We start from the raw sequence: 22,365 nt of genomic DNA on the forward strand, positions 1-22,365 counted from the left end.
CATGTGTACCCCATGTACCATGCGTACTCCGTTTACCGTGCGTACTGCGTGCGCGTACTGCGTGTACCGCATGTGCATACCGCGTTTACACGTGGCGCGTGTTCCAGTGTTTACGTTTACCGCATGTGCCCGTACCGAGTGCGAGTCGCTGATCTGGATGCACTGCAGCGTGGAGCCGCTCCGCGAGGACGGGCACATCAGGACGAATGGCACGTGCGGTTGCGGTGCGGCTGCCAGGCCCGCGGGCACCGTGTTCTCCGTCGGGTAGCCCATCTTCTCCACCTTCCGCCTCATGGTCGAGTTCCAGTGGTTCTTGATGGCGTTGTCCGTCCTGAGCACAGAGCGACGGACACGGTTTCCGGCAGATGTGGCGTTTGTAAGGCTGGGTACGGCTGTACACGTGCAATACGCATCTTCGTGTGTTGTTAAATCAACGGGTGTTCCAGCCTGCACTCAATTTTTTTTATGTTGCGATGGGTTTGCTCATCATTTACAATTTTTAATTGCCTCTAGGCAAGTGGTAAAGGGTCCACATTTTGTACAAGTCCTCGAGATATATGGGGCTCCAAGAAGCACGTGGCGGAAGGCAATGTGGATGGCTCTCCTGTCCTAATGATAACAAAACTGATGTACAGTTGAGACTTCATTTCAATGCTGCCTGTTGAAGAGCAAGTAAGCAGGTACATTTCTAAACACGCAACTCATAATATCACAAGTCTGCAGTATTCATACATCGTAAGCTTGATTAAACAGTTCTGTCCTGGCTGTTGGGATGGTGACATTTTCTGAGTTCTTTCATTTTCTGGCGTAAAATGACAAAATGGCCGCAGGATCAGTTCTGGTTTTTTGCTTTGTGCATTCAATGATGCACATCTTAAACTAAACTATTCTATTAACCAGGTGAGGTCCACTGAGGTATGTGGCTCTTTTTCAGAAGCGACCAGCCCGCAAATTATAGCTCAACGGAGTGGCTTATCACGTGGGAACTTATAGCGGCCAAATACTCTAAACGCACATGGATTCTAAATGTGGAGGGTAAAAACCAGAGGACCCGGAGAAAAATCCACACGACCACGGGGAGAACATGCGAACTCCAAACATAGACGTCAGGGTTGGGATTGAACCCACGACCTCCTGCATACCAGGCGAGGAAGATAACATCTCACCACCGCAGCGTGTTGTTAAATACAAATCTGATGTTGTGAGCCACGCGCAGCCATCTTCGGCATCCAGCGTCCGAGTGCTGAAAATTCCCATTGAGTCCACCCCCCGAGGGTGAGCACGCAGGTGTGTGGAAATTGTTGGTAGAAGAGGACACTGCCTCGACTTGCCAGATATTACATTTCAGTTTTCCTGGATTATTTAATTTTCTTACAAATGTAATGAGATAGTGACATCTACTGGTTGGAAAAGGGAAGCACGGGTACAGACACCATTATGAACATTATCCAATCCCCAAAGGGAGAGGTATCTAGGCCAAAGGTGAAGGGCAGGGCCGGCCGAGAAACTCCAAGAACGGCTAGAAAGTTCCACGAGAGGACGTGGCCGGAGGCGGAGCCTAGCCGCGTCTGCGGCAATACATTACACAAATTACAATTCTTACAAATGAAAGGCCATTGAGGCACACTGCCTCTTTGCAAGCAAGAACCCGAACAAAAATATTTAACATATTTTTTTTGGGGTATTTTGTATTTCTCCCCAACTTTATCCAGATCGTGCCGTCGGTATCGCCGCGTCACGAGAAAAAGCGTTCATTCGGACCTCCTGCAGAGCGATGTGAGCAACCCTCGGTGTTATCAGAGAACGGCCCCGCAGAAGCGGATGATGCTGCAGAGCTATTTGTGCGATGGCAATAAGTGATGAACGGTGAGAGAAGAACGACGAGGCACGAATAAACGCCTTTGAAATGTAAGCACTCGGGCGGATATTACTACGCGTATCGTGGAATGAAAAGAAAACAAATGAATGGGTTCTAGAGAAAGCTGATGTTGAAAGAAAACTGTAAGAGGTGATACAATCAAGAAAGCTAGCCTACTATGGTCATGTCATGAGAAACAAGGAACTTGTTTTGGAAAAGCGGATTGTGCAAGGCATGATACCCGGTTCGTGTGCGCGAGGTAGACAAAGGATGACACGGACAGATAACATCAAAGCATGGACAAGGCTCACGCTGGAACAGACAATGAGGATAGCAGAAGCCGGAAGTCGGTGGCCAAGGATTGCCCGTGCGGCCAACCCTCGGATCGAGGATGGCTGAATACAAGATAAGGTGAGAGGGAGGGAGGTTGGGATAAGGGTGAGGGGGCGGCATTAAGTGCGAGTTTCTGACCGGCCGGGCAGCAACTTGGCGATGAGAGCCCAGCGGTTGCCCAAGCTCTTGTGAGCTTCGTAGATGATGCGGTCCTCCATCTCGGTCCACGATGACTTCTTCACCTTAGGGTTGAGGTGGTTGATCCAGCGCTCACGGCACTGCTTGCCGATGCGCCCTTTCAGCTGCTTGGCGACGAGGGCCCAGGACTTGGGGCCGTACTTGTGCACCAGCTCGATCACCTGCACACGCGGGGTGGGAGGGGGGGTAGCACAGTGACAGAGCCGCGACGGCGGGACAAAGCACACTTGTTGGTTGGTCCCCGTCAGTTTAACCAGGAGATTAAATTAAATAAGAATATGTATTCATAGTGGAGGAATCCGATAAGCTCTTTTGCACAAATGTCCAATCTGGGCGGATCAGAACGTTACAACAACAAACATTACAAAAACACGACAGCAGTGTAAAGTATAGGAAAGGTAAACAAATTACTTTCAAAAATACGAATAAAACTAAACTACTTCATTTTTTTTCTTACTAGGTAAAGCCCACTAAACTATTAGCTTCTTTTAGGAGCGACCTGGCCACAAATGATAGCTCAACGAAGCGGCTTATCACGTGAAAATTTATAGCAGCCAAAAAACCTAAATAATCTAATCGCATTTGCGGACCCGTGTAGTTTCCCACATCCGACGGGATCAGTGGCATTCAGAGTGATTTCCAATGCAAACGAAGCGCGAAGCAAGGTGGCAAGGTGGCGCTGCCCAGCGGCACGATGACCTCTCACCTTCTGATCTTCCTCCTTAGTCCACGGTCCCTTTACCAGCTCGGGGCTCAGTACCTTCTGCCAGCGGTTCAAGCACTGAGTGTCCGACCGGTTCTGACGGAAAGAGATAACACAACGCCGCAAAGGCCAGTCAGCGTAAAAGCACTCGTAGATATCGCTTGTGCTTAAGCACGAAATAAATGCAAATCCTCATCTGAGACTTATGTTCACTGCATGCCAGTTGTTAGCTACATCGACAAATCTAGCCCTTAACATCGATGGAGCTAAGCTAAATTAAATATCCAAAAGTACTGCATTTCTTTGTTTTTATCACAGGCAACTACCCTGACATTGAAGCACAGTTGAAAGTGCATTACGAGACAGGTATATCACATTACATCAATTAAAAGTTTAAATTACACGACGCAATAAAAAGTATACCCATTCGTTACAACTGAAAAAAAAACCCATTACCCATCCCCTGAGCGAGTCAATAGGCCCCATAAGCCGACCATCCAATCGCGGTGTCAAGCTGACAGATAGACCCATGGGGATTTGCGCAAGACCGAAGGAAGTGAAACACACATACGTATATTAATGACATCGTTCGAAGCATTAAGAAAAGTAGGTTTTGGTAGATGTTGCGCGAAGGAGCGATGGACGATGGTAAATAATAATAATAGTGGAGTTGAAGCCAAGGAATGGAACGTGACCAAGCGGACTACCCCCAAGGAGATGGAGTGGCGAATTCAGCTCATGTGGAGGTGCTGGGTGGATCGTTGCATCCCAAGATTGTGATGGGTGGCAGCAACTTGGGGAGGCATTCACCCAGCAGTGGATTGATCATGGCTGACAATGTACGTATGCATATTGAACTTCTTTCGCACCGTACGTAGCCAACCGCGCTAAACGGAGGTGCGCGGAAAGGAAAAGCAACAAATATGAACTATAAGGGATAATGACAAGGAGCTATCCACATTGTCTCAGCAGGAATGGTTCATTGCTTGATCAGAACTGCGTGTATGTTGACTGATGAAGTTACTACGACAAAAATTTCTTCACTGCCGCTCTTCTTTGCCATGACCGCACACATATCGATATGAGCTCAGACTAACATACGACTTCTCGTCAAAGTGTTCTTCTCCAGATGTAAGCACATTTGCAATACGCAACCAATCCCTCATGGTTCAGTTCACAGTCCGGAGTGGACGATGTACCGGCATGTTGCTTGCGATCAACTTCCAGTCCTTCACTCCAAACCTTTCAACGATACTCTTCAGCTGGTCATCCTGAAAATGCAAAGCCGGACAAGGTTACAGCTCTCACACACACACACACAAAACTATCCCCTCTGTAGCCAACACAGAGAGGCACCCAGGAACGAGCCCACATTCTTCTTGCTCCGAGGCACAAGAGTTACCACTGCGCCCACCCTGCTGCCACCTACGAAGGGCGGCACATCGCACCAGGACCAGCTCAGAAAATCGGCACTAACATTGTGCCGAGGATCCAACTCAAGGTCACCGGGTGCAGGAAACAAGACAAAGATCCCCCATACAGCCTGAACAAACTGTTGGGGCAAGTGCTGTTAGCGAGTAGCACCTATGAAGGCCGGCACGGCACCCGAGGGAGTGGGTGGCCAGCACCACAACCGGCCACCTTTGTCTCCCCAGTGGCGATGTTTACACACCGCACCACTTATTCATTTGCGGCCAAGGAAACCTAGAGGAGGCCCAAGACCAGTCAAGATATTCATCACTGCTGTTGGCTGTGAGCGGGAATCGAACTCGGATCACCAGGTTCGTAGCGCAGCACGCTAACCGCTACACTACCGCTTCTCAAATACATTGCACACACTAAGGGTCCAATGCAATTCCTTCACCTATAATCTCATCTCCTCCTAACCTGAAATGCATTACCGTGCAAGATTTAACCATTAATCACTTACTGTGCAAATAAAGCCAAGGACCAGATTGCCAGGAATGCACCCCCACATCCAGGTCTGGTGTCAGAAGGCAAGCAGCTTTGTGCCTGGCTATTGCCTCGAACGGGTGAGCTTTAAAGGAGTGAAAATCCATAAAAACCCTTAAAAATAACAAAAGCTCCATGCCAAGTCACATCCGAAACCAGACTGACTCTGTTCAAATGTGTTCAGTCATGTCAGAAGATGCATCGTAAATCAAGTTAATCGATCCATGGTGGCGTTATATAAACGTCGTGAATGTGGACCATCGTAAACCGGAGATTGCCTGTACACTGTTGTCCTGCACTTCTATGATTCCATTTCCCTGCTGCCAACCTTTACCACCCCGCAACTGAGCAGCGTGCTAAAGTCAAACACCCTCCCTGCTCCCGGTAGGCAAGGGGAAGCCCTCATCCAGTGGTAGATTGATAGAAGGTTGTAATGTTCACATGAAAAGTAAAAAAAAAGCTTGGGTGTGCAGTGCAGGGACACACCCGCACTGGACAATGATAATAAGTGCACATCCTCACAAAGAGCAGTTCAACTTGACACGACTGAGCTTTTGGCAGGAGCCAGCGTTTACAAAATCACATCAAGATGTAAAAAAAAATCGTGCATTAGCTCGCTCACCGCTCTAGAAGCGTATTAATGGCCCTTCGCTCACGACTGTGGCAAGGTCGTTAGCGATGGCTTCAAGGAAAGCAAAAGCACTTCTTCTTGTTGTGTACACGCACCCCGGGGGGGGGGGGGGTGATATGACTCGGCTTTGAGCCGTGCGTGGACCAAAAGTACAAGTCACAAGTATAAGTATGAATCGGGGGGATCGCGCACTCTGCAGTAGAGGTGGAGATCACACAAACTCCATACACTCACACACTCCACACTACAGGGGGAGATCATAAAAACTACACACAGAAAGGTGCCTGAGTCAGCAATCGAACCCAGGCCCTTCTTGCTGTGAGACACAATTGTCACTGGCGTTACCCTGCTGAGGTGCTCGCTAGCACTCACCTCCTCCCTGGTCCAGCGAGGCTTGAAGCCGGAGCGGCGCGAGTGGCCAGGGTTCTGCTCCGACTGATCGCGCTCACTCTCGTCGCAGTCGTCATCATCGCTGCTGCGACACGCCAAGCGGGTGCAATGTTAACCCTCCGTGCATCTCACTTGAGGTTGCGGGTGATAAATACTAACGAGTGGCAGCCAAAGGGAGAAAAGCACACCCGAAAGGATGACCGCTGTAGAGATGGAGCGATGTGATCAGTTCGTGAGCAGCACGATATGGACCGTGGCATCACGAGACCGTTAAGTTGGTGATGGCATAAGGAGGCCTTCATCCAGCAGTAGAGAGACCATGGTTGCGAATGATGACTGATGCGAGTAGTACCACAAGCATTCCTAGACCACCAGTTGACAACTTTCCTTACAAGACATTATTATACGATTGCTTTAAAACCAAGTGTTACTCCAAGGGCCAACTTTCACAATGCGCATCGTAAGACGAGCGTTATATCACTCGCAATTTACCATGGCATATTTACATTTTTACTCAGCAACAGTGGTCATTATGCACCTGACAATCTCTGCTGCAATGTGCAATGTAGAATGCATCTCTCGCTCACCTGCCATACTCCGATATCCCCGTGAAGCCCTGATGTAAGCTGTATGACAAACACACAAGCCATTGTAAGTTCTGACATTGCGACACATTTCAACAGTTTGCGAGTGTTGTTTTCAGCACGAATCCCCACACCCAAGATCATCACCACCACGTAAGTGTGAGCTGGGGAACATACGAGGTAAGGAATATGAAATATGTAGGCATACAATGGAAATCCCGTCGTAAATCAGACCCTATTTTCCCAAAGTCATATGTAACAGGGGTTAAAAGGTGAAAATCCACAAAAACCCTTAAAATGAACAAAATTTCCAAGCAAAGTCACATCGGAAACCAGACTGACCCTGTTCAAATGCGTTCGGAGCCATGGTGGAAAAATGCGTAGTGACTCAAGTTTCTGAGTCGTTAATCGATCCCTTGTGGCGTTATATAAAAGTCGTAAATGTGGATCGTGGATATCGGACCATCGTAAACCGGACACGGCCTGCACATTGTTGTACTGCACTTTTACGATCCCACATCCCTACTCCCAACCTTCACCACATTATCATCTTCAGCCATGAACAATTCTCTGCTGCATGAAGGCCTGCCCCTATCTCTAGTGGTCCTCCTGCGATACAGCACCTAGCACACGAGCTAATCTCCCATCTCATTGGTGGACATCCTCTTGGGCGCATTCCCTCTTTTGGCAAGCACTCGCTAACTATTCTGGCCCATGGGCGATCATCTCTTCGAAGTAGTTACAAGTCCTGACGAAGCCCACCAAATGATGTAGGTATGAAATATGCGGGGATAAAATGTGCAATTAAAACCATGTAAATGTGTATGTTAACAGTAAAATGTTTTTAAAAGAGGCTACTTGGGAAAACATGTATATTATTTGCACATCAGATCAGCACAGTTGGCAACGTACGTTGCGAAAGAAGTTCAACAACATTAACTATCATACCAAATTATGAATTGCTCATGCGCAAAAGAGGTCATGTTTCCTACAATGTGATTTTAGTAACGCGCAAATTCTTCGCAAAACAAAAACAAAACAAATGAGAATGTGCCGGCCAATGCGGACATGGATGCTGCGGCGTTCACTGAGCTGTGAATCACCGTCAATGCTCGTCGTAACGCAAGGCGAGCGGCGACCGTGTCGCGCGGGAAGCACAACGTCCATCTAATTACAGTCGTGCGGCGTTACCACAGACACGCCGCGGAACACAACAATGCGGACGATGACGGCATACACAATGCCTCAGTTCGCGTAATCTGCAGCTGATTGCGGTATTGTCGGAGCAAAACCACGCAGGCCACCATTGCGGTCAAGAATGAGCGATGGAGAGGGGGAATATAAAAGCAGCAGATGTGCACAACAGTTGTTGAAGGAAAGAATCATCTGGCGGTCCGGTAATGGAGATGTAGAGCTCTCAAAGCAAAAATTTTCGTCCTTGAGATCCATCAACCATCTTGCATTTCTTGGGGTAAATACATCTGAGGCATGCAATGTGGGCCTCATTTCTCGCAATTCACGAAAGGCCGAGGCTCTTAAAAGAGCAGAATTTGCAGAGACTTTCTAAAAGCCTTCAACCGCTGCACTATCCCCATTTTAAAAAGCCCTTAAAACTAAAATGCAGGCACAGAGATAAATAACAGCAGAGTGGATTGTTGCCCAGCGGTGCTGTTGAGAAATAAAGGTACTGGGTCATGGTTTAAAACATTTTATCAGTTGTCTTCATTTTCAACAAATATTTTTAGAACACCGCCCTTTGTTGCTGCAGCACTGGGGTAAACAACTGTTCTAACCCTAGCAGGGAGAGCAATCCATCAATACGGAGGCAGCAGCATCATGGGAAGGTTGTTAAAAGTGTGGGTGACCTGTTCAATCCCAGCAGACCGCCGAATGAGCTACAAACACTGCCGAAAGTTTTGCATCGATGTGCGTGCAACTGCTGTCAATCTCACCTCCACAAAGTGATCGCCGACTGTATCAGCTGCTGGCTGTGATTGTGAGGCTCAGAAGCCTCTGTCATTACAAAGTGGAAGTGAAAGATTCCGATCAATTAAAAAAATAGAAGCTGTGTTTACGTGTCAGAGCCCAGACAAAAATAAATCATTAAGTGTTTTTTAAATACTCTTTGGTTCTTGCGGTACCAAAGAGTATGGTACTACGTGACTTTACCGAAAGAACCAAAGAGTATGGATTCCTGCAGTCACGAAAGCTTCAAATCAAGATTGTTTTTAAATGTATAATTGCCCTTTGACTGTTCATCTGGAAAATGTCTTTCAGTGCCCATTGGTGTATAATGCCGTCTTCAAAGATGATATACGCTTTCCCGTTCCGAGACGTGTGCAAATTGCAGGGTGGGTCTCATTCACCGCTGAACCTCGGAACGGGAAAACGGTTAGCGTTGATTTTATTTAGAAGCATAGCAAGCCGCTGTTTTTAAATAGAGAAGTGTAGCAACACGACCATACTCGATAGCTGGTGCCAAACTGTGCCACACGCCCGGAATTGGAACGGAATTAGAAGAAAAACTGATGGCGTACACGTACGTCACCACATACGTCACGTACGTACACTTACATAATCACGTACAGTCATCACGTATGTACACGTACGTCATCACGTACGTGTTGAGGTTTTGTTATGCGTGCTGTGCCAATGCCAATGCAGTAGTCGCATAGACATTTCCATACCTGTCAACCCCTTATCAGTGCCTACCTTATTAGACAAATTCAGACCTTATTGGTCACTCCATGCCCTTACAAATCTCAACATTCATCCTATGAAGTCATCCTATGTTATCATAAGGGAGAAACACAAAGAATGTTTTTTTGAAATGGCTGTACACCATATCCACCTGAAAACTCAATTTCCCTGTAAAAGAATACGAGTAAATCGTATGGGTAGACAGGTACGCATTTCTTTAAAAATAGAGAACGAATCTCAATGGCTGCGGCATTGTGCACCTTTTAAATGCACATCCTCACAGTGCATTTGGCTCACAATGCCTAGTCAGTGCCTGCCCGACAGGTCTGCCAAGGACACCACGTGTTTTACATGGGGGGGGGGGGGGGAAACTTTCATACATCACATATATATTGTACCTAAAATGGAATAAAAGAGATTTTTTTGTTCCACATTGTTATGAAATTCTATTCTACCTGTTTTTATAAAGGCACTAGTTGATTCTCAGTTTCAGCAAAGGTGAGAACAATGCTTTGGTCCAAGTCAGCAGATATCATCAGGAAATTATTCCTTCATCTGCATGAGGAAATCAGTCGTCCCCTTGTCTATAGCTGGATGGGAGTCCTTTCAGAAGAGGCAACGATTCTATTATATTTTGGATTCATAAAGCGCCTTTCAGTAAGGTGCTTGACAATGCTTACCAACTCCGGTACAAAATGTCAAGCATTAACTAGCATTTAAGTTGACAACCCAGCTGTACAGATTTCAATTCAACCCTGTGTGAGCCTCGTTTCCAATAAGTCATTGGTAAAAAAACTCCTTAAAAAAAGTTTGTTAAAAACAACGGTTTTATTTTAAAGTGCACTGAAAAGTTAAACTTTTTTTTCCAGCCGTCACCAGGTGATCAGAATATTTTTGGACATTTGTAACTAAAACATAAAACCGTGGGGCGCTCCTTTAATATTTGTATGCATAATGAGTTGCTTTGAAAAAGCGTAGTTTCATTAAAGTTAATTTGTGATCAAATGTATGTCAAAATTATTGTCACTCAGTAGTAGAAGGGAAAATGTTTATAATTACGTAATTTAAGTTTGCCATGAAGTATAAAACATTTGCAAGTGTTTTGAGTATAATAAAAAATCCGTATTACTAGCTCTTTGTACTCGTATCCGTGTTGAAGTGTTTCTTTAAGAACAGTTGACTGAAAAGTGATGAAAAGTTTACCAAAACCCATCATTTGTTTCTCACGTTCCTATGTACCATCATGACATTGTCAATAGCAAATAGAGATAGCCACGCTATATTATTAGAAATGTTATAGTATTTTGCCATGCTATTGAGTAACATTTGTTGATAACTTTCTTTAGCAATTCTTGGTCATCGATGAAGATATAAAACCGTGGGGCGCTCATTTCACATCACTTATGTTTCAGTTACAAATGTCGAAAAATATTCTGATCAGCTGGTGACGGCTGTATTTTTATTTCACTTTTCAGTGCACTTTAGTATAAAACCGTTGTTTTAAAAACCTTTTTTTAAGGAGTTCATTTGATTATTTTTAGTCTTTATTTTAGCAATGAATTTTTCACGAGGAATATTGTTTCATAGCTTTTAAAAATACTTGCAAAAATACTCAGTTTAAGGCTATGGTTAGTATGATGGTGAACCTGACACTTTTTAACAAGCTCATATAGCTCATAACTTCCGTCAGAGTTTTTTGCTGTGCACACTAGATAATTTTGATCGATTCCCTCAGGTATATTGAATGAGGGATGATCTTCTATCCACACCGGCATGTGTAGATGTGGACTTGCACGATTTTGGAACTCGATTCGCCAGCAGTAATCCTTCAATTGACCACCAAACACTTCATGATTATTTGTCAAGAATTTCATGAGTGTGTTCAATCGAATAATGAAGTGTCGAGTGACTATGACAGGATACTGTTCAATCAATCGTTGTGTGGCATATATATTGAGTTCATTTGGATCTTCATTGGGTCTTTCATCACCTATTAAGAGTGACTTGCGCATATCAAGGCAATTCAAATTACTGCAACTGAATGTCGCGAAGTATGTTGGTGGCCCTATTGAACGAATTCGTCCGATCAATTCATTCAGCACTGTTTGCCAATATGCAGCTGATCCTCGAAGGTTGTTAAGGTACAGGTGAAGATCTTCTAATCTAGCATCTTGTCCTTGAACACTTTTCACAAGGTGAGATGTTAGATTGAATGCGATAATACTCGAACATTGATCATGCTTAGAAGAGGTATTAGTTTCGTTGAAATCGTGTATCACTACGCAGAATTCTGAATTGAAATTAGTCCAATGGAGTGATTCTGACAGGTCTTACTTACTCGTTGGTTCTTTCGGTAAAGTCACGTAGGTATAAAATAGATCACGATGTTTTGATTGTAACACAAGCAATCATCATCAGGTGGGAAAACCACAGCAAGAAATTGTTTTTGCTGAAGTGGATGGGGGTCTTACTTCTTTGAGTCCATTGATTCATTTTTGGAAGAGGTAAAACCATGCAAACTATTCAGCTTTTAATGAATGTGCTTCGTTCAGAATGTTGTTGGTTATTTTTTTTCCTTGCTTCGTGAGTATTATCAGAGACTTCATATTCATCTTCCATATTTGGCTGATCACAATCTATCGAAGCCATTACTGATGTTTGTACAGGCATCGATTATTTGGTTGAAAGGAGTGAATTAATTGAATATTTAGTGCCGATGTTTATTCAGGTATAATTTCCACAAAACGTGTTGCCAAACATCGCGTCGAATAAGGCTTGCACACAGATTATTCTTTGGTTGAAAGGAGCGAATTAATTGATTCTTTAATGGCGATGTTTATTCAGCCATGCATTGTGTCCGGATCTGAGTAGTGTGCAAAATGTGTTATTGCTCGGACAACAGGAAGTGGACCACATTTTGATTACAAGATTTTACCACGACAAACAAACGGAGGAATAAAGTGTAATAACTTTATTGCAAAAGTTTGCTTAACTCACCCTCGAGAAGGACGTGAATGTTGGGGTGCCTGCTCCCACATCAACGCTTACTAGCATGCATTTCAAACTTTATAAATTATTCTTCAATGTACAACTTTTGTTTGTGTGGAGCGAGAGTGGCCGAAACTCTCTTTGGGTCTTTCGGTAAAGTCACGTAGAAAGAAAATAAATTAAATAATAGAGTACGACGTTTCGATTGCGACACAAGCAACCATCATCAGGTAGAACTAAATGTGAGAGACGAAACACACAGACACACATTGACACACACAGACACATAAGCAGAGAGGGACAACACATCAACTTTGCAGACACGCCTGAGACACGTGGCGCCTGCTTCCTGGGCAAGCCGATTCCAGAGTTTAGAGACTGCGGCCTATTTCACGTATACAAATATATATTGAATAAGGCGTCCATACAAAATATGTATTATTGCTTTAAACGAGAGATTGAATAGCTAAATTGATGGCGATGTTGATACAAAATGCATTGCCTCCGGATCTGAGTGCGTGCAAAATTAGGGATTGATTGCACAACGGGAAGGGGACGAAATATAGATTTTGATTTGAAGCTTTCGTGACTGCAGCAATCCATACTCTTTGGTTCTTTCGGTAAAGTCGCCATGATTTCTTGCAAAAGGTTTCTATTTGGCGTTTTAACATCTGAACTCCCCCTCTGTTTGCCAGAAAAGGAAAAAACCTGCTCACAATTTACTTCCCGTATGTCTGAGACGGAGGGAGGTTTTGACCACTCGACGAGTAAAACGTGAACATTTCCACCGCGGTAAAAAAGGGCACAACACAAAGTACACAACACAAAGTACATAATGTTACACAAGACGATGTACACAAAGTACACTAGACGGTGTACATCATGTTGCATAATGTTACACAAGACGATGTACACAATGTTACACAAGACGATGTACACAATGTTACACAATGTTACACAAGACGGTGTACACAATGTTACAGAAGACGATGTACACAATGTTACACAATGTTACACAAGACGATGTACACAATGTTACACAATGTTACACAAGACGGTGTACACAATGTTACACAAGACGGTGTACACACCAGCTTGACACGCGCACAATGACAGTTTTCGCCGTTACACAGCAGCAGCAGCGTCGTCACTACATCTTCAGTGACACACTCACAGGGCTACTCGTTATGAGTGTTACACTTGATCAGTGACACTCACAGGGCTACTCGTTATGAGTGTTACACACAGTGACACACACACTCACAGGGCTACTCGTTATGAGTGTTACACACAGTGACACACTCACAGGGCTACTCGTTATGAGTGTTACACACAGTGACACACTCACAGGGGTACGCGTTATGAGTGTTACACACAGTGACACACTCACAGGGCTACTCGTTATGAGTGTTACACACAGTGACACACTCACAGGGCTACTCGTTATGAGTGTTACACACAGTGACACACTCACAGGGCTACACGTTATGAGTGTTACACACAGTGACACACACACTCACAGGGCTACTCGTTATGAGTGTTACACTTGATCAGTGACACACTCACAGGGCTACGCGTTATGAGTGTTACACACAGTGACACACACAGGGCTACTCGTTATGAGTGTTACACTTGATCAGTGACACACACACAGGGCTACGCGTTATGAGTGTTACACTTGATCAGTGACACACTCACAGGGCTACTCGTTATGAGTGTTACACACAGTTACACACTCACAGGGCTACTCGTTATGAGTGTTACACACAGTGACACACTCACAGGGGTACGCGTTATGAGTGTTACACACAGTGACACACTCACATGGCTACTCGTTATGAGTGTTACACACAGTGACACACTCACAGGGCTACTCGTTATGAGTGTTACACACAGTGACACACTCACAGGGGTACGCGTTATGAGTGTTACACACAGTGACACACTCACAGGGCTACGCGCGTTATGAGTGTTACACACAGTGACACACTCACAGGGCTACGCGTTATGAGTGTTACACTTGATCAGTGACACACTCACAGGGCTACTCGTTATGAGTGTTACACACAGTGACACACTCACAGGGGTACGCGTTATGAGTGTTACACACAGTGACACACTCACAGGGCTACGCGTTATGAGTGTTACACTTGATCAGTGACACACTCACAGGGCTACTCGTTATGAGTGTTACACTTGATCAGTGACACACTCACAGGGCTACTCGTTATGAGTGTTACACACAGTGACACACACTCACAGGGCTACTCGTTATGAGTGTTACACACAGTGACACACACAGGGCTACTCGTTATGAGTGTTACACACAGTGACACACACACAGGGCTACGCGTTATGAGTTACACACAGAGTGACACACACTCACAGGGCTACTCGTTATGAGTGTTACACTTGATCAGTGACACACTCACATGGCTACGCGTTATGAATGTTACACACAGTGACACACACTCACAGGGCTACGCGTTATGAGTGTTACACTTGATCAGTGACACAATAGCGGTGAAGAACTGATCCACATCGTAACACGGTGGGGCACACGCGGGTCCAGTGCGATACACTTTGGGGGAGGGATCGGTGATACCATATGTAAGTCAATAACAGCGACACCATTTAGAAGTCAATAACAGTGACACACAGAGAATACAATTACCAAGTGTATGACAAGGCCTCCTTAAACGTAACACATTGTACACATCCCACCTTCTCGGCAGCGCATCGATCCCGCAGTGTTGGTTCATCAACACCGCACAAGCGAAACTCGCCGCGTCGTGGCGACGCACAACACAGCAGTAGCCGCCACCTCCACCACCATCATCATCACCTCGTCCCCTCTCACCTCACTGCGCTCAGGAGCTGCGCCATCTCCCCCCCTCCTCCTCCTCGCTGCTGCTGCTGCTTCACGGCCGCCTCCGCCGCGCCGCCTCCATTCCTCCTCGCGACGTTTTTGTTAACTCCCCGCCCCCCTCCACACGCGACAGCAGCAGCGGCGGCGGCGATATGATCCGAAGCTGCGCTAGACACGACGAGGCTGAGTCGTGGCGGTGTAGAGGTGTAGAGGTGTCACGCGTGGCGTGAGGGGAAGGCGGCGGCGGCGGCGGCGGCTTCGGGAGCCCCGCGGGAGCCGACGACGACGATGGGGGACGCCGCCCTGCACCGAATCTCGCGCCAACGGCCCCGTGGCGCGCAACGCGCATGCGCAGAGTGACGTCATTTCCGCTGGCGCGCGCGTTTCAGCATCCGGGGTAGCAAGGGGGGAGATGACGTCATCAGAAGACGGAGACTTGTGTTGCCTCCGAAACGTCGTGATTTAATTAATTAAATTTTCATTTATTATTATTTTATTTCTATATTTTTTATTATTTTATTATTTTTTCATACGTGACTTTACCGAAAAAAACTTAAGAGTATGATTCGAAAAGGAGGGAGGGAGGAGCACCCACACCCCACACGGAAGAGCGGCGCTCTACCGCTACCGGAAGATGCTCTGAGTTTGCGTGAAGAATCTTCCGGAAGATATTCTGAGTCGTGAGTGAAGAATCTTCCGGAATATTTTCTGAGTTTGCGTGAAGAATCTTCCAGAAGATTTTCTGACCATTGGAACCTCATTTGCCAGTAAAAATATGATAATTGTTTTTTTACCCTTCTATCTGGCAACAAAACTGACACCTTTTTTTTACAAGGAGTCATGTTTACATAGACTACAATACCTGCAGTCATAATGCAAACCAAGGACAGTGCACATTATCAGAGTTATGTTTTTTGTTTGCAGGTATTGTAGTCTATGTAAACATGACTCCTTGTAAAAAAAAAGGTGTCAGTTTTGTTGCCAGATAGAAGGGTAAAAAACCAATTATCAAGATTTTCTGAGTTTGCGTGAAAAATCTTCCGGAAGATGTTATGAGTTTGCGTGAAGAATCTTCCGGAAGATGTTCTGAGTCGTGAGTGAAGAATCTTCCGGAAGATGCTCTGAGTTTGCGTGAAGAATCTTCCGGAAGATGATCTGAGTCGTGAGTGAAGAATCTTCGGAAGATCTTCTGAGTTTGCGTGAAGAATCTTCCGGAAGATGTTCTGAGTCGTGAGTGAAGAATCTTCCGGAAGATCTTCTGAGTTTGCGTGAAGAATCTTCCGGAAGATGATCTGAGTCGTGAGTGAAGAATCTTCCGGAAGATGTTCTAAGTCGTGAGTTAAGAATCTTCCGGAAGATGCTCTTGAGTTTGCGTGAAGAATCTTCCGGAAGATGATCTGAGTCGTGAGTGAAGAATCTTCCGGAAGATCTTCTGAGTTTGCGTGAAGAATCTTCCGGAAGATGTTCTGAGTCGTGAGTGAAGAATCTTCCGGAAGATGTTCTCAGTTTGCGTGAAGAATCTTCCAGAAGATGTTCTGAGTCGTGAGTGAAGAATCTTCTGGAAGATCTTCTGAGTTTGCGTGAAGAATCTTCCGGAAGATGATCTGAGTCGTGAGTGAAGAATCTTCCGGAAGATCTTCTGAGTCGTGAGTGAAGAAACTTCCGGAAGATGTTCTCAGTTGGCGTGCTCTGGTAATCTTTGGCATTGTCCTTGAACCTGATTGGCCTACGCCAGAGTATATACATGGCATGAGAGATAAATGCCCTGATAGTGCCATTGTCTTTGTAGGTTCGCCTTTGGGCACTGGTGGTGAGATGAGGCCCTATAGAAGGCTGCTGGTGTAGGCCAATCCGTGTTAAAGACAATGCCATCTATTATCACCAGAGCATGTTTGTTTACATGTTCACCACAAAGTGCCGTGTGCTCAATGCAGTACTGGATTCGTTGCGAAAGGTTTCGACTCGGTGTTTCAACATCTTATGACGTCACGCATCTGGGGGGGGGGGGGGGTTCAGACATTTGTGACGATGTGTGACGAGAGGGGGGGGTTTGAGAAATGTGACGTCACATCAAAATGCGAAACTTTAAATAAATATAAACAACATGTTCTACTTAATTAAATATACCTTTTAATTAATGTTTTTCCTGCAACATCAGCATGCAGCGCCACATTAAATACGCACTACATTGACAATAGTTTAAAGCGATTTGAAGCATGTTTTATTTTGGGGGGGGGCAGAGCTTTGTGACGTCATATTTGAGGGGGGGGGTGTCTGACTTTTTGTGACGCCGTGTGACGATGGGGTCAAAAATCGTCCAAAATCGCGTGACGTCATTTATGGACGGCCCCTTAACACCTCCAGAAAGGGTAAAACAAAAATTTAAACTTCCATACTGGCAAAAATGAATTATTATTTTTCAACGTACAACACGCTACTCAATACCCCCCCCCCCCGTATCGTTCAATCCAAAGTGAATAACAAGAAAAATACACGAGCATGCGATTTGTCTCGTTTTTTACGGAGATCGCGACTGTGACCGATGAGAAAGGCTCAGTGTCGCTCGAACGCCGGGAGAAATATTTGGTGGTGATGGGGGGATGGGCATTTAAGACACGAGTAGCCTTTCAGAAATGTCTTTGAAAGGTCGGCGTGGGGTGAATGCGGCTGTGAATGTGCAGCAGCAACAGCAGCGGGACAATGATGGCAACGTCCCACGACGTTTCGGGCGCAACCCAAGCGTCCGTCATCCCTCGCCCGAAACGTCGTGATTTATTTTATTATTCTACCTACGTGACTTTACCGAGTATGGATTCCTGCAGTCACGAAAGCTTCAAATCAAGACAGCCCCCGCAGTGTAGACGTTGTTCTCTCGCCAGTAACATCATGTAACCATTGCGTCTTGCGTGTGTTTTAGCAAGCCCGGCCGCCGACGAGACCCTGAGGGTGGAAACCGACCCAGAGGTTTGTATTTCTCGTGCCTACATGCTGCCCGGGTGCAATATCGGTGTGGCAAGCCAATGGAATCGGACGCACCCACACGCAATGTGCAGATGCATGTCTGTCAAGGCCGGAGCCATGGAGTCAACATTGGGGGGGACCACATCTTCCAGGGGGTCTGGGGGTCCCACCCCAGAAAAAAAAATCTAAATTTGAAAACTCATTTCCTGCCTAAAATATAAAAAAAATTCACTCACACATAGGATGGACTTTTAATACATTTTTTTACAATAATGTCAAATAGTGTATTGTATTACATTGCTCTGTTTTTTTATTTTTTACCTTTTCTTGCTTCATTATACGTAATGGCAGAGATTAGGGATTAATAAAGTACAACCATAACCAATCATATAAACAGAAATCTATTTTATATCGATATATTGGGGGGGACATTGTGAGCATATTTGAATATTGGGGGGGGGGGGGACTGTGTGTCCCCCAATCTATATTATAATTACGGCCTTGATGTCTGTTGTAAACGCGCACGCGGGCGGCGTTCGGCTCGCGTGATCTCCCCGCCGCTGCTGCGAGACGCGCCGAGTGGAGCTGGGGGGGGGAAGGCGCTTGGGCCCCTGAATAATTTAGAGGCGCGGAAACCACTCTGCCAACACTCGGCGGAGCATCAGCCTGCCTTGACCACCCAGGGTCAGGACCCCCCCCTGATAGAGGGAGAAGGGGAAAAACACCACCCCCGACCAACAAAACCTCTTCCGACAATCCCCTATCGGGGTGGGGGTGGGGGGGGGCCTGCCTTGTTAGCCCGTTTGGAACACGGGGAGCATTATTTATTCACGCCAAGGCCAATTTAAACCCCGTAATGTGCAGCGATCGATGCCAATAGCCCACGCAGGGACGATACATCCTCGCACGCGTGTAACCATATTCCCGGTGTGATCGATACGACGACGATGGTTCTCCCCTTCTTACTTTTAGTTTTAAAATAAATTTACGTTTTATTTTTTATTTTTCCGAGCACACCCCCCCCCCGACCCCCCCCTCCCCGCCGACAAGAGCCGACACCGCCAAGCGGCCAGCGACAAACGGCACCATCGCGATCGTGGAGGAGTGGAACGCGCGATTGGCGCGTTTAGAGCACGCGCGGTGCGAAAGAAGTCCAACGTACACGGCGAACGTACGGCAAGGTGATGTTTTTAAAAGTGTTATTATGACTACAGGAGGTTGGGGGTACACGAGGCGGTGATGGGAGAGGGGATTCCAAAGAAGAGCGGTGCGAGGGAAGACGCGGAAAAGAGAAGCGAGGTGACCTGCAGGGTGGTGGTGGTGAGTGGACTGGTGAGCGGGTGGGTAAGTGGGTGAGTGTGTTGTGACCTGCAGTGTGGTGGTGGTGAGCGGGTAGGTGGACGGGTGAGTGGGTGAGTGTGTTGTGACCTGCAGTGTGGTGGTGGTGAGCGGGTAGGTGGACGGGTGAGTGGGTGAGTTGTTGTGACCTGCAGTGTGGTGGTGGTGGTGAGCGTGTGGGTGGACGGGTGAGTGCGTTGTTGTGACCTGCAGTGTGGTGGTGAGTGGACTGGTGAGTGTGTGAGTGGGTGAGTGAATGCGTTGTTGTGACCTGCAGTGCGATGGTGAGTGGTAATTGAATAGTCAGGCTGGTTGACCGTGGCCTCAACACGGGAGGCAGTGATGGGGTTTCTTGGGGACGTTGGGACTGTCCTCAACAACCGCGATTTCCTTTCTCAGCGTTATCCGAAGCTGTGCATGAGCAGCTCATCTCTGGCAACCCGTCCACCAGAGCAGCGTGGACTCGCGGCGCTTTCTGCGCTGAGGAGCGATGCTCCCGGGCACCGCCACGACGCATCCTTCACGTGCTCAGCGCCAGACGACAAAGCCACCGTCCCATGCCACCGTGGTTACACCTTTCTGTGTGTGTGCCGACACACCGCGCACGCGTTCGTCGCCACTGTGTGCTCATGTGACGGCCAAAATTGTATGAATTCCCGGACCCCTCCAAAAAATAAAAATAAAAAATACTCCCAGCTACTAAGTTGCCGATAATTATAATGCCCTTGAACGTTGATGGCGGCGGAGATTCTCCTCTGAGTCGACGAGTCTTTGTCATCATCATCAAGACGATGACTGGTCGTTGATCTGCGATATCTGTCCACTGCTGGATGAACGTCTCCCCAACTCCGTCGTCGTCTCTCGCGATGCAAAAATCCATCTGGCTCCATCGCAGGAGCCGATGCATCTTCATCGCTGCTGTGGGTGTCTTCCGTGTGTATGCACGTTGAACTTCTTTCGCGCCGTACGTAGCCAATCGCGCTAACCAGAGGCGTGCCCCTTCTTGCTTTGACTGCCGACGGTGGATTGTAAAGCGTGCCAATGAAGCGAGCAGGCGTCGTCTTTACGCATACGAGTGGGCTATCAGGTTGGGATTTTCGTTCTTCCGACCACCCATTCATGATAATAACAGCAATGATCACGAGAGTTCACACACACACGTGACACGCCACCGCACAGCATTCGCTCACTCTGGAAGAGAGCGGAAGGGAAGGAGAGAGGCCGGCTGAGAGGGGCGAGGAGGAGGAACCACAAGAAGAATGGGACGGCAGCAGCAAGCTGCTGAGCTGGGTCCAAATCCTGGGTCCAAAGCTCTGGGTTTCTTTACCTGTTAAGGTGTTAGCGGCCAATAAAGTAGCCTTTTATACACGTGGGAGGATTATTGCAGCACCCAGGGAAAACGCACGCGTGCGAGGGGACAACGCTCTATCTCGTACAAGTGGAACAGATTGGAGATTGGTCCACGCTTGCTGCACTGCCACCTCCTGGCTAGCCAGCTTTCTAGTTGCACCCCGACTCGTGTGATCCTTTGTGTGATCTACCAACCCTTGCTGCTTCCACAGGGCTGTATAAGGGCCGCGTGCTAAGCCACCGCTAACCAAGCAAACGTCACGTGGTTTGGTTGCTGCTGTAAATGTCCACGTGATGATAATACAGCATTGGACCTTCTTTGATGATGATAATTAATAAGCGAACTTCGTTGAGCTATCATTTGTGATGTCTAGGTCGCTTCTGAGACAGTTACACAGCTCAGTGAGGCCTCACCTGGTCAAATAACAAGAATGCCATTGGACCATTTCTGCCAGTATAAACGTATGAGAAATAAGAATAGGTTCTACCATTTCTGGCAATATAACAGTTTTTTTTTAATATGATATGGGTGGGGAGGGGCTGGTCACCCCGTGGTGCCCTTATAAAACTCAACGTTTAACCTACTCACGCCGGCTTGTGCCCGCCCTCACAGTCGGGCATATTTGCGGAATACACCACGCCGCCGTTGACCCTGGCCATTGACCGAGCAACCCAACGTTCCTACCAGCTCCCTCCGCAGGAATGTGCTATCATCAGAGCCATGTTTGTTAGCATGTTCACTACAAGTACCGTGTCTGTTCAATGCAGTACTGGATTCCTTGCAAAAGGTTTCGACTTGGTGTTTCAACATCTTAACACTTCCTGTTGAACTTGGATACTTGCAAAAATGAACAATTATTTTTCAACGCTACTCTACCCCCCACAAGTACAGTGTGGTGAATGCAGTACTTGATTCCTCGTAAATGTGCAATCTATTTGGCGTTTGAACATCTTAAAACACAACTCCGGTTTCATTGCCAGAAAGGCTAGAAACCTATTCTTATTTTTCCATGAAATAGAAAGAAAACCCAGGTGAGTTCGTAGCTGGATAGGTGAATGGGAAGGCAGCGGCGTGCTGGGTGCGTGGAGACAGCGTGGCGCTTGTGATATTTATGAACACCGCTGGCAAGGAGTATACGACACGCAATGTTCTTTGTAACCAATTCCCAGAAGAGTTGGGAGAGGATGGGAGCAATCAGCTATATTCGTCTGATTTCTAATCGACAGTTTTTTTATTTTGTTATTTCGTGCGCGAAGTGTTTCTCCGTGTTACGTTACGGGTGGCAGGGGGGCACGCGCGGCTGGCTGGCTAATTAATTCGCAATTAACCGCGGTTATAGATTCTGGGAATTGTTCATCCCACGCTGCATCGGTGATCCCAGATCCGCTTGGCCCCCACAGTGAGACGCACGCGTCGCTGCGGCTCTCCCGGGGACAGGAGTCCACTCCGTCGGCCGCTCCGCTCGCCGGCCCCAACCACCGGGCCAGCCACCTCGCGCAGAGCGGCGC

At 46.8% G+C, this 22,365-nt stretch overlaps 1 protein-coding gene and 1 long non-coding RNA gene across 4 annotated transcripts in view; one reads left to right on the forward strand and one right to left on the reverse strand.

The window, feature by feature from the left end:
- The window catches only part of LOC133340795 (myb-related protein A-like), a 38,037-nt gene extending 22,499 nt beyond the window's left edge, over positions 1-15,538 (reverse strand). For 2 of the 3 annotated variants that reach the window (XM_061549194.1, XM_061549193.1), the window contains exons 1-7: positions 15,199-15,538; positions 6,654-6,692; positions 6,049-6,151; positions 4,292-4,363; positions 3,096-3,188; positions 2,330-2,550; positions 136-331 (exon numbers count right to left, since the gene is read on the reverse strand). In XM_061549194.1, the coding sequence (XP_061405178.1) occupies positions 136-331; positions 2,330-2,550; positions 3,096-3,188; positions 4,292-4,363; positions 6,049-6,151; positions 6,654-6,692; positions 15,199-15,224 (750 nt within the window). In that variant the 5' untranslated portion in view covers positions 15,225-15,538. The remainder of the gene's footprint in view (positions 1-135; positions 332-2,329; positions 2,551-3,095; positions 3,189-4,291; positions 4,364-6,048; positions 6,152-6,653; positions 6,693-15,198) is intronic. The other variant, XM_061549195.1, reaches the window with a different exon arrangement.
- Positions 15,539-17,625: 2,087 nt separating this feature from the next.
- Positions 17,626-20,184, forward strand: LOC133340754 (uncharacterized). The gene is made up of 3 exons (XR_009754934.1): positions 17,626-18,171; positions 19,383-19,488; positions 19,906-20,184. It is a non-coding gene; the product is annotated as an uncharacterized LOC133340754 (long non-coding RNA).
- Positions 20,185-22,365: the final 2,181 nt, after the last annotated feature.

This window comes from Lethenteron reissneri, chromosome 10, assembly GCF_015708825.2.
Source record: "Lethenteron reissneri isolate LAM-NWPU_2019-01 chromosome 10, ASM1570882v1, whole genome shotgun sequence".
Lineage (NCBI taxonomy): Eukaryota > Metazoa > Chordata > Hyperoartia > Petromyzontiformes > Petromyzontidae > Lethenteron > Lethenteron reissneri.